The sequence below is a fragment of the Ranitomeya imitator genome, chromosome 1 (genome assembly GCF_032444005.1).
Source record: "Ranitomeya imitator isolate aRanImi1 chromosome 1, aRanImi1.pri, whole genome shotgun sequence".
Lineage (NCBI taxonomy): Eukaryota > Metazoa > Chordata > Amphibia > Anura > Dendrobatidae > Ranitomeya > Ranitomeya imitator.
The window spans coordinates 50,291,880-50,304,821 of NC_091282.1; the positions used below are offsets into that span (position 1 = coordinate 50,291,880).

Here is a 12,942-nt window from a genome sequence, read left to right on the forward strand (position 1 = left end):
TATTCTGGATCTCCTCATACCTTGCCTACCACACATTTAGTGTTTCCTACTCCCACACTACTTCTTCATCTCGCCCCCTCTCTGTTGGAGTCCCCCAAGGCTCCGTCCTAGGACCCTTACTCTTCTCAATCTATACACTCGGCCTGGGACAACTCATAAGGTCCTATGGCTTCCAGTACCATCTATATGCTGATGACACTCAGATCTACCTCTCTGGCCCAGATGTCACCTCTCTGCTCTCCAGAATCCCAGAGTGTCTATCAGCCATATCCTCCTTCTTCTCCTCTCGCTTCCTCAAGCTCAATGTGGACAAATCTGAACTCATTATCTTTCCTCCATCACGCATACCTTCCCTACCTGATCTATCTATCAAAATAAATTAAATCATACTTTCCCCTGTCCCCAAAATCCGTTGCCTCAGAGTAACCCTTGACTCTGCCCTGTCCTTCAAACCGCACATCCAAGCTCTCGCAACCTCCTGTCGCCTACAGCTCAAAAATATTTCCAGAATCCGTCCTTTCCTCAACCCACACTCTACCAAAATGCTCGTGCGTGCCCTAATCATCTCCCACCTTGACTACTGCAACATCCTCCTTTGTGGCCTACCTTCTAACACTCTCGCACCCCTCCAGTAACTCCTCCATAACCCTGTAGAATGTAAGCCCACAAGGGCAGGGTCCTCTCCCCTCTGTACCAGTCTGTCATTGTTAGTTTTGTTTACTGTAAGTTATATTTGTATTTTGATTTAACCCCTTTACATGTACAGCACCATGAAATTAATGGTGCTATATAAATAACTAATAATAATAATATAGAACTGCTTACATTTTTGCAGCAGAAGCAGTGTGAACGATTGGTGGAAAGCATACCAAGACGCATGAAAGCTGTGATTAAACATGGTTATTCCACAAAATATTGATTTCTGAACTCTTCCTGAGTTAAAACATTAGTATTGTTGTTTCTAAATGATTATGAACTTGTTTTCTTTGCATTATTTGAGGTCTGAAAGCACTGGGGGGTTTTTTTTTGACCACTTTTCTTTGTCAGAAAAAAAATACAAAATGTCTTGCTTGGAAATTCTGAGACATGTTGTCAGAAGTTTATAGAATAAAAGAACAATTTACACTTTACTCAAAAATATACCAGTGGTCTCTTAATTTTTGCCAGAGCTGTATGTTCTACTATCATTTGTGTCACAGCAGCTCATTCACCAGTAATATTCAGCCTGGACGGTCGCATCTTGGCATCATCCAAAACTATTTATCACCGAGACATGGATTACGGTGAGGGACAGAACAACAGACAGGTGAGGGATATTTGTTGTTTTTTTTATTTTTGTTTTATTACAGGAGATGAGGGATTCAGTGGAATTAGGTCTTAGGTGAGTATAGCTGTGTTTATTATTTTTAAGTAAAAAAATGGAAAAGTGTGCTTTGTTCTATTTGTAATAAAATATTTTATTCTGACTGTGTCTTTATTTACCAGATAACTATAGGATTAGTAATGGATTGGTGTCTTATAGACGTCTCTCCATTACTAAGCCGTGGGCTTGATGTCACCAGACAATACAAAGGTGACATCAACCCCACAAATATGAACCCAACTTGCCACCACTACAGGGCAAGTGGGAAGAGGTGGGCAAAGCACCAGAATTCGTGCATCTAATGCGCCTTTTATGGGTGGCTGTGGGCTCATATTTTTAAATTGGGTCGGGCCAATGTCCATGGCCCCTTACCAGCCTGAGAATACCAGCGCCCAGCTGTCAGCTTTAGCAAGACTGGTTGTCAAAAATGGGGGGGGGGGCTCCACGCTGTTTTTTTAAATTATTTATTGAAATAATTTAAAAAAACAGCGTGGGGACCCCTTTATTGTTGATTACCAGCCTAGCTGAAGCTGACAGCTAAGGGTTACAGCTCCCAACTGTGAGTTTTGCCTGGCTGGTTATCAAAAATACAGGAGAACCCACGCCGCCAGATTTTTTATTTATTTAGAGCACAGATGACGGGTGATGAATACTCCCATCAGCCTCTGCCTACTATCACTGATATCAGTTGAATATAACTCTGATCATTCTCCCCTGGTTGCCCTGATCACCGGCAGAGTAGGGAGGAATGATGAGAACCTTCTTCAGCACTTGGCGCCAGGGAACAGCGCTTATTGTATCGCCACTCCCCTGTGGTTCTCATGCAGTACCTGAAATATTAGTATGTGTGAAACAGGCCTAAGACAGATTGATAAATGATAGATGCTGTATATGGATGAAGTAGATAGACAGAACCTCTTGATCCCTTTCTATAGTCTTTCATCCAGTTACATGTATTTCCCCAGCTGAGGATTCATTATTTCAGTTTTGTGCCAGTTGCTTTATTGCTGACTTTCTGCCTTGAAGAAATTTCTGTTCCATGTTGCAATAACAAGATCATCAATAATGTATTTGGGCGATGAGCTGTGGGGATGTATTCTGCAGATTACTGAAGACAGAAGGGAGACTGTGTTCAGACTTAAATATTGTACATGACGCACGAGGACTAGACGTGACCTTCGCTGGTCCACCTGTGCTGGGAAAAAGTATTTGCACCCTTCTAAATATCCTCAATTATTGGGTTTTTGTCATATTCTATTGCATTATTATTGCATTAATACATTTTATTTCAAGGGGTTCTCCATTTTTGATAATTCTTCACGCAGCCAGATGCACCCAATACCTCTTAGCCAGATATGTTTTTCATTCACCGTAAGGAAATTAAAGACATTTCTTCTGCCTGTGTCCCTCTCTAGGGGGAACTGTCATGACTCTGGATGGGCTGGTTCTACATCCTTCCTGGTCAGGTCTGGGTTAAATTAGTCCACCTCTCTTTGGCTCTGGGGCTGCTATTTAATGATGATAGTTCCTGGGTTCTGAGTCAGTTATACTTCTGTCTACACGGTCTGAGATAGCTGACCCAGGTTATTTGTCTGTAATCGTTGTGCGTGTGTGCCTTGCTGTGTATGACCCGGTTTGCCCCCTGACTTCTGCCCCTGTTTTCTGCTTGGTATGTCTCTGTCTGTCCTGGCTTTCTGACCGCTTGACTAGTCTCTGATTAATCTGATGTTTTGCCCCTTGGTACCTCGCTCCCGTCTGGCTCCCGACCCTCGGCTTGTCCTTTGACTACGTCTCTTTCTTACAACTCTGTGTCCTGCATTTTTTTGTAGTCCCTCCATTCTCGGGTGGTAGCTCCGCCCCATCGCCCCTGCAGTGACCACGTGACCTACCTAGTTCAGGTCCTGTGTGCACTGCGTGCCTCATTCCTCCCTCTCCCTGCGCTCCCGCTACTGCGGCGCCCCAGGGTCCTGGTCATCGCAGTGGTATTGCTTTCCTCTCGGGGAGAGTGATAATACGTTTGGAGGCAAGAAAGGATAACTGCATTCAGGTATCACAAACATGCAACACATTTCACACTCCAGGCCACCAGGCGGAGCTCCTGACCCTACTTATTAGGTCACTCCCCACATAGGTAAAACTGGTCGCCTGTAGGGAAAGTTACTTAGTTGCTGGCTGAGCTCTGCTCAGTTAGTTGGTCCCTGGCAGGGGTGGTATCCTGTCAGAGAACGAGGGAGAAGGACACGGAGCTGTGCATGCCCTCAGAGCTGCAGCTCCTAGGAAGAGACATTGAAGGCAGAACTGTATTGCAGCGAGCGTGAAGGACAGGTCAGAGAGGCCCGGCACCTGCGCACTGCAGTACTTTGCTCTGCCCTCAACAGGGCAGACAAAGTACGCCTGCGCCGGAGCCGCAGCGTGAAGATCACAAGAGGACATCGTCTGATGAAGATGGGAGGTGCCGGACCAGACCGCGACACCCATCAGACCGGACCGCGACCGCCCCTGGGAGAGTATAATATAACCTCTTTTTCTTATCTTTTAGGATACATCGGGGGCTTATCTACAGCATGCCAGAGTGCTGTAGATAAGCCCCTGATGCTGGTGGGCTTAGCGCAAACGCGATTTTTGGGGTGACAGGTTCACTTTAACATTAGCTAATGTGAGAGGGGCCTTTAGCTGCTTAGAAGTTACCTTGGGTTCCCTTGTATCTTTATGGAAAAATCTACAAATTGCTCTTGGAGTGATCTTGGTTAAATTGCCACCCCATTGAAGGGAAATAATGGTCTTGAATTTCCACTATTTGTACACAATGTGTCTGACTGTGGACCGGTTGAGTCCAAACTCTTTAGAGATGGTTTTGTAACCCATTACATCCTTAGGAGCATCAACAACTCTTCCTCTGAGGTCTCCTCTGTTCATATGGGTTGTAATGATCAAACTTTGATAGATCCCAGTTTTTTTTTTAATAAAACAGGTCACCCACTCACACCTGATTGTCATCCCATTGAAAACACCAAATTCTAATTTCACCTCCCAATAATCTGCAAGTCCCAAAGGTTCACCAAATTTTGCCACACACAGACATGTGATACTGGAGTATTTTGCTCAATAAAAAAATATGACAGAGTCTAAAACTTTCAACTTATTTGTTAGTTTTAGACACAAAAGAGAATGGTAAAACCAAAAACACTCAGTTTGAAAAAATGTTTGCAGTAATCCGCAAGTGCTAGTAAAAGATGTAAATAACAGGGTATTTGGTTGATACGTTTTTTGCAAAAAATGTATACTAAGCTGCTCTACCAATCTTCACGGTATACCCATATCAGAGCAGTCCTAACTAATGTATGCAATCCCTATCTGATGTATTTAAAAACCTGATCATCTGTATATTACCTGTGTGAACAGGGTTCAGAGAGGAAAAATCCATGTGTGCATACAGGGCAGAACAGCTTTTGTGCAGCTAGCCCAAGAGGAGTGGTGGAACTCCCCAGTCTTGTAGACACAAGAGAACAATCATGGAAACAGGAACACATGGGCTACTTGCACAGTGAACAAGTCTGTAAGAACATGTTCACACACCACCAAGAAACCTGAAGACACAAAAGAGAATGGTAAAACCAAAAACACTCAGTTTGAAAAAATGTTTGCAGTAATCCGCAAGTGCTAGTAAAAGATGTAAATAACAGGGTATTTGGTTGATACGTTTTTTGCAAAAAATGTATACTAAGCTGCTCTACCAATCTTCACGGTATACCCATATCAGAGCAGTCCTAACTAATGTATGCAATCCCTATCTGATGTATTTAAAAACCTGATCATCTGTATATTACCTGTGTGAACAGGGTTCAGAGAGGAAAAATCCATGTGTGCATACAGGGCAGAACAGCTTTTGTGCAGCTAGCCCAAGAGGAGTGGTGGAACTCCCCAGTCTTGTAGACACAAGAGAACAATCATGGAAACAGGAACACATGGGCTACTTGCACAGTGAACAAGTCTGTAAGAACATGTTCACACACCACCAAGAAACCTGAAGACACAAAAGAGAATGGTAAAACCAAAAACACTCAGTTTGAAAAAATGTTTGCAGTAATCCGCAAGTGCTAGTAAAAGATGTAAATAACAGGGTATTTGGTTGATACGTTTTTTGCAAAAAATGTATACTAAGCTGCTCTACCAATCTTCACGGTATACCCATATCAGAGCAGTCCTAACTAATGTATGCAATCCCTATCTGATGTATTTAAAAACCTGATCATCTGTATATTACCTGTGTGAACAGGGTTCAGAGAGGAAAAATCCATGTGTGCATACAGGGCAGAACAGCTTTTGTGCAGCTAGCCCAAGAGGAGTGGTGGAACTCCCCAGTCTTGTAGACACAAGAGAACAATCATGGAAACAGGAACACATGGGCTACTTGCACAGTGAACAAGTCTGTAAGAACATGTTCACACACCACCAAGAAACCTGAAGACACAAAAGAGAATGGTAAAACCAAAAACACTCAGTTTGAAAAAATGTTTGCAGTAATCCGCAAGTGCTAGTAAAAGATGTAAATAACAGGGTATTTGGTTGATACGTTTTTTGCAAAAAATGTATACTAAGCTGCTCTACCAATCTTCACGGTATACCCATATCAGAGCAGTCCTAACTAATGTATGCAATCCCTATCTGATGTATTTAAAAACCTGATCATCTGTATATTACCTGTGTGAACAGGGTTCAGAGAGGAAAAATCCATGTGTGCATACAGGGCAGAACAGCTTTTGTGCAGCTAGCCCAAGAGGAGTGGTGGAACTCCCCAGTCTTGTAGACACAAGAGAACAATCATGGAAACAGGAACACATGGGCTACTTGCACAGTGAACAAGTCTGTAAGAACATGTTCACACACCACCAAGAAACCTGAAGACACAAAAGAGAATGGTAAAACCAAAAACACTCAGTTTGAAAAAATGTTTGCAGTAATCCGCAAGTGCTAGTAAAAGATGTAAATAACAGGGTATTTGGTTGATACGTTTTTTGCAAAAAATGTATACTAAGCTGCTCTACCAATCTTCACGGTATACCCATATCAGAGCAGTCCTAACTAATGTATCTGCCCTGTATGCACACATGGATTTTTCCTCTCTGAACCCTGTTCACACAGGTAATATACAGATGATCAGGTTTTTAAATACATCAGATAGGGATTGCATACATTAGTTAGGACTGCTCTGATATGGGTATACCGTGAAGATTGGTAGAGCAGCTTAGTATACATTTTTTGCAAAAAACGTATCAACCAAATACCCTGTTATTTACATCTTTTACTAGCACTTGCGGATTACTGCAAACATTTTTTCAAACTGAGTGTTTTTGGTTTTACTATTCTCTTTTGTGTCTTCAGGTTTCTTGGTGGTGTGTGAACATGTTCTTACAGACTTGTTCACTGTGCAAGTAGCCCATTTGTTAGTTTTAGGTCAAATTTATGCAGAAAGATGGAAAATTCTTTCGGGTTCACAAACTTTTAAGCACCATTGTATTGAAAAATATATATTTTTTTCTTGTTCCCTTCATTTGAAGTTGCACAAATCTATATACAGTGAGCTCTTCCTAGTGGTGGGTGTATGCAATAGCTATGACTTTGTGCGAGAAAGCAGCTCAGTCCCGAGCCCCCTGCTCAGCGTAGACCCCTGAGCAGACAAGTGTTCTCTACTGTGGACTTGTTCATTGTGAATATACTCCTTTATATTATGGATTTTGGGGGGGTTTATGTCAGATTGTGTTTGCGTGCACAGATTTATCTCCGACGTTAATCACAGAGCTAACATAAATGAGACAGGCAGTCAGGCAAGCAAACAGGTGACGCACATTGTATGAAGTGGCAATATACATCAATGAACCGTAATAAATTGGACAAACTGTCACGTGCACGAACGCAGCAGATAACACGCGTGAAATATCGATAGACATGTGATTCTGTCTGCGTATACTTTAATGTCATTTTTTTCAATAAGCAAAAAAAAGTTTATTCTGTGGATATATAAGTTATATCAACTTCTCAGAAAACTAGGAGGCAGAAAATTCCCATCGCCGCCATTTTTGTACTCCCATAAAGATAGAAAGGCAAAACTGATTTATTGCAGTTAATTATAAAACGATCTACTAATCTCGGGTTCATTTTTCACAAAATAAAGTGAAAAATTAAGGAAAAAAAGTTTAATAAAAATAAAGATTAAAGACTAACTCACTCCCTTTTTCCAATTCCATTTTTTTTCTTTTATATTTGGTAAAAAGTTAAATTATTTAATGCGTATGGCAAATGTGAGAAAGAGAATGGAAACTCCAGAATTGACTGTTTTTTTTTTCAGTTGCTACACAACCCACCAACAATGCAATAAAAAGTGATTAAATTGTCGTATACGTACCTTAAAATTTTACAGCACGCAAAAACAATAAGCCCTTATACAGCTCCATCAATGAAAAATGTAAAATTTAAAAAATGACAACACAAAGAAAATTTATTTTTATAAAGTTCTACATTTTCTAAGTTTGGTATCACCTGGAGAATCACGTCATACTTGGTCGTGTTTATAGAACAATAAAAGCCATAAAAACTAAAACTAAAATGTTGAAAATCCTTTTTTTTTATCACCATTTCACCCCACTTGGAATTTTGATTTTTTCTTTGCTTTCCAAGACATTGTATGGTTAAAATGAATGGTGTCATTCCAACCTAGAACTCATCCCAAAAATAAAGATAAAAAATAAAGTTCAAAAATAAAAAAAAAGTTATTGTTTTTGGAAAAAGGAGTGGAAAATAGTGAAACTGGTGCAAAACCAGAAAATCACCGGGTCACAAATAAAGTGGTTTGCAGATTGTCTATCAAATGAGGTCAAGCTGTCTGTTAGCACGGGGACCATTGACATTTCACACATATAAAATATTTTTTAATTTTTTTTTTTTTTTGCTAGTTCTGTAAAGAAAAAGAAACTTCTGTCAACGTAGCGCAGTTATTTGAGCTGTTTATTTCATATTTTATTACAGTTATCCAAAACCTTATTTCAAAATTCAGCAAAACTGTATTGAAATCAGTAAAAAGCAGCAGAATACCGGTATTTACAAAACCAGAAAATTTAATCGTGTTCGGTTTCTAGACTCTTCATCGATTGTTTGAATGACTCAGTAAATGAAACTGATAACACTTACTTTTGGTAAGGCAGGAACAATCTGAAAATCCTCCCCAAAATAGGATTCAGGGTGATGTTATATGGTTGTAATATGGGCCGCACTTTAGGATCTGTATTATGGCCTCAACACTGGCATCTATGGATCCAATTCAGTCCTTCATAGGATTCTATACACACACATGTTTCTTTGACTCTTAAAGGGGAGCTCTCACTTTCCGTAAACATGTATGTTTTGTTACATGGTATAAATGCCACTGCTCTCCTGAATCTGAAGATGTTTTTATTTTCTTCTTGCGCCTCTCCGTTCCTGAGATATGGCCCCCTTTTCTATGTATTTAAATCTAGTCTTTTAGCTAAGTGGGTGTGGTCCTCACCTCTTCTTTATAGGAGTCTTCAAGGAGACCACACCCACTTAACTAACAAGACTACAAGGAAAAAGGGGCCATATCTCAGGAACGGAGAGGCGCAGGAGCAAGAGAAAAATATCGCCAGATTCAGGAGAACAGTGGCATTTACACCAAGTAAAAAAAATTCAATATTTATAGCAAGTGAGAAGTTTTTTTAAGGTGCATATTACAACCATGTCCAATCACTTATTAGCAATAAAAAAATATTCTTTGTATGATTTTCAAATTTTCCAACATATTTTCTGTATCCATTGTTCAAATGTTTCAAGATCTCTGCTTGCTGTCATTCATTAAAATCTGCCCTGGCTTGCTACCGCACACTTTGGTTTTATAACAACTGCGTGATCATTACATGAACAGAAAATTTTAATCCGCTGTTGTTAATGATGAGTGAATCAATTCTGATCTAATCAAAATCATTTAGAATTTCCAAAAAACTACAGATTCTGGCAAATATGAATTTTTTTGTGATTCCATTTGGGAGAATCCAGCAAAATGGCAACGCCATCTTGCTGGATTTATATGGACTGGCAAGTAGGCTATAGTGGTAGAGGTGAGGTGAGTATGATAGTTTATTGGGGTTTTATCCTCTTCCCGGCCCATTAGTTTATTATGTTTTGGAATCGAAAGACTTCAGTGCTTTTTTTCCGGTAATCGGGGCACATTCCAACCAAATTTGAGCCAGTCTGAGCTAATTAAAATTTTGGCAGATTTACTCCTCTCAAACTGGAAGTAAAATATTAACTTTTCTATTCAATGACAGCCAGCAAAAAAATCGTAACAAAATTTGACACAGAAAGTAAATCAGCAAATTGTATAACTTTTCAATACACCTTTATTTGCTAAAACCAGAATATCCATTTAAATATTGAAAAAAATATATATTATAAAATCCAAACTATATTGGAAAAAAAAAGATAAAAATGTACCCTGTTAATGTGCAACAACAGAAAGCTTAGAAATAAGTTTTGAAATATAATGTGATATTATTTAGATCCTGAGATCTGTAAATATATTCTCTGATTATTATCAACAGTGTTGGCGAATGATCCAAATTTAGTGTTATATTTTTTCCAATCTACAAATATACAATCCATATGATCTAGTATATTTTATCGTTTAGAGAGTTTTTAGACTTTTTTCTTATTAATTTATTTAATTACATGTTGATAACGGTTAATCAAGATATTTTTGTAAAACATAAAATTGCCCATAAAAATCGTAATTTATTATGTTAATATTTGGGGAGAATATCTTCTACTTTTTTTTTTCTTAAAAGTAAATATTAGTAGGCAACATGATGACAAATGCTATGTAGGAGCCCAAGGACAATCTAAGTTAATGTAGTTTAAAGAAACTTTTGATCAATTTTATCTGCATAAAAAAAAAAAAAACCAATCTGGTTTCATCAAGTATTATTGTAAATACAGTTGAGCAAAAACATTCGGACGACCCGTGGTCACAACGGTAGCCCGTGATCACCGGATCAGAACTCTGCCAACCTACTATTACCTGACAACATCCCTGGCGTCTCATAATTAGGAGACCCAGGGTGGCGCCACCATTGAGGAGTGATGTGCTGACAGGAAGGAGTAGATTCAGAAGAGTCTGTTCGACTGTTCCGACTACAATGTCAATAATCCATGGCAGCCGAACCAGTGCCCTACGAACCTCCTCCTACCTGCCAGCGTACCCGGCGCCTCTCCTGCTTAGTACACTCAGGGTGGCGCCATCATTGAGGAGTGATGTGCTGACAGGAAGGAGGAGGTTCGCAAGAGTCTGTTCGACTGTTCCGACTACAATGTCAATAATCCATGGCAGCCGAACAAGAGCCCTACGAATCTCCTCCTACCTGCCAGCGTACCCGGCGCCTCTCCTCCTTAGTACACTCAGGGTGGCGCCACCATTGAGGAGTGATGTGCTGACAGGAAGGAGTAGATTCACAAGAGTCTGTTCGACTGTTCCGACTACAATGTCAATAATCCATGGCAGCCGAACCAGAGCCCTACGAACTTCCTCCTACCTGCCAGCGTACCCAGCGCCTCTCCTGCTTAGTACACTCAGGGTGGCGCCATCATTGAGGAGTGATGTGCTGACAGGAAGGAGGAGGTTCGTAAGAGTCTGGTCCGACTACCATGTCAATAGTCCATGGCAGCCGGACCAAAGCCTTACGAACCTCCTCCTACCAGCCAGAATCTCAATGCCTCTTCTGATTAGTAGACCCAGTGTGACACCATTATTGTGGAGTGACGCTCTGGCAGGAAGGTGGAAGTTCACAAGGCTCTGGTGCGGCAGCCATGTTGATAGTCTGTGGTCGCTGGACTAGAGATTGGTGAACCTCCTCTTATCTACAGGCATCTCTGGTAACTCTACTGACCCAGCGTGATGCCATCACTGTAGAGTAATGCCCTGGAAGAAAGGAGGAGGTTTGCAGGGCTCTGGTCTGGCATCCATGTCGATAGTTTGTGGCCTGATGGACCAGAGCTCTGTGAACCTCATCTTGCCTGCTTGCATCCACGATGCGTGTTCTGATTAGTACACATAGTGTGAAACCATGATTGTAGAGAGACATGCTAGAAGAAAAGAGGAGGTTCATAAGGTCCTGGTCTGAGCCAATCGATAGTCTGTGGTCTGTCAGACCAAAACTCTGTGAACCTCCACCTACCTGCCATCATCCTTGATTACTCTTCTGATTAGTAGACCTAGAGTGATGCCATCATTGTGGACTGATGTGTTGGCAGAAAGGAGGAAGTTTTCAAGGTTTCCAAGGTTCTAAAATGGCAGCCACGTCAATAATAAATGACCTCCAGACCAGAGCTCTGCAACCCTCTTCCTACCTCCTGGCATCACAGATAACTCTTCTGATTAGTAGACCTAGTGTGATGGCCAACATAGTGGAGGGAGACGACAGCAGGAAGGAGGAGGTTCACAAGATTAAATGTGGCTGCTGGATCATGACCCTACAAATCTTTTTGCTAAACTCAAATTATAAGGCATCAAATATTGAGCATTGTTTGTTGCGAGCCTTTAAAATAAAAGGCATTAAAAGTTTTGCTATGTAATGAGGTTACATCAGCCGTACACAGATACAGAAAAATGGATCGCCTTCAGATACAGAAAAACTGATCGCCTTCCATCTTGAAGACTATCTGAGATGCTTCAGGCGATTGCACCATATTATTGATGCAAGATGCAACATCCTGGATTTTAAAAAAAATGTGCTCGGTACAATTTTTTGCCATCATTCATCGGTCGTCCTACCACCTGTCCTTCTGAAATACTTCCTTCTGAGCTATGTCATTCGGATGTTCAGAAATACAAGCCCCATTGATATCATTGAGTTTGTTGTCTGGCATTTCTTCCTGGCTGGTACATAGCTTTAACGCCCTGGTTATAAAAACATCCAGATCGAAAGAAGATTCCGCATTCTTGGAGATATCGTTAGGCGTGTGATGAGTAGGACATGGTTGACTTTGTTGAAGGTCCTCCTGTGTCTCGGAGACAGGACTTGCTGGACATTCAAGTCCTGCCTGGGTGCTCTTTACCCACTGAGCAATTTCCAAAAAGAGGTTTGATGGCTCTTCTTCCCTTACAAGGTCTCCCGTGGGTGGGATTGTATTGTTTTTCCAGGTGGAAAGATCTAAAATAAGTTTAGGTTCTGAATAGTGATGTGGCTTGTTGTCTCTCCATAATAATTTGTCCAGATAGGAAGGAGACCCTACTTTATACTCACATGACCTGCCACAGTCACCCTCAAAAACCCGGTCCATGGAAGAATGGGACTGTTCTAGGAACCTTTCTGAGCTACTTTGAGAGTATTTTCGAGGGTCAACCTGAGCTTCTTCTGCTTGTGATCCTGACCCCGCACGGGGATCTCGTTGGACGTCACTCATACCGAGACTCTGATCTTGTCTCCAGTCCATGTCTGAGGACAAACTCACTTGATACCTATAAGAAAATCTTCTATTAATAAAAAAAACTTTTCTAGTTACATCTACATTTTTTT

General features: G+C 40.9%; 1 protein-coding gene across 1 annotated transcript in view; it reads right to left on the bottom strand.

The window, feature by feature from the left end:
* Positions 1 to 8,351: 8,351 nt before the first annotated feature.
* MAPK4 (mitogen-activated protein kinase 4) overlaps positions 8,352 to 12,942 on the bottom strand; it is a 64,733-nt gene continuing 60,142 nt past the window's right edge. The window contains exon 5 of the mRNA XM_069746276.1: positions 8,352 to 12,884. Coding sequence (XP_069602377.1) covers positions 12,194 to 12,884 — 691 coding nt within the window. The 3' untranslated portion in view covers positions 8,352 to 12,193. The remainder of the gene's footprint in view (positions 12,885 to 12,942) is intronic.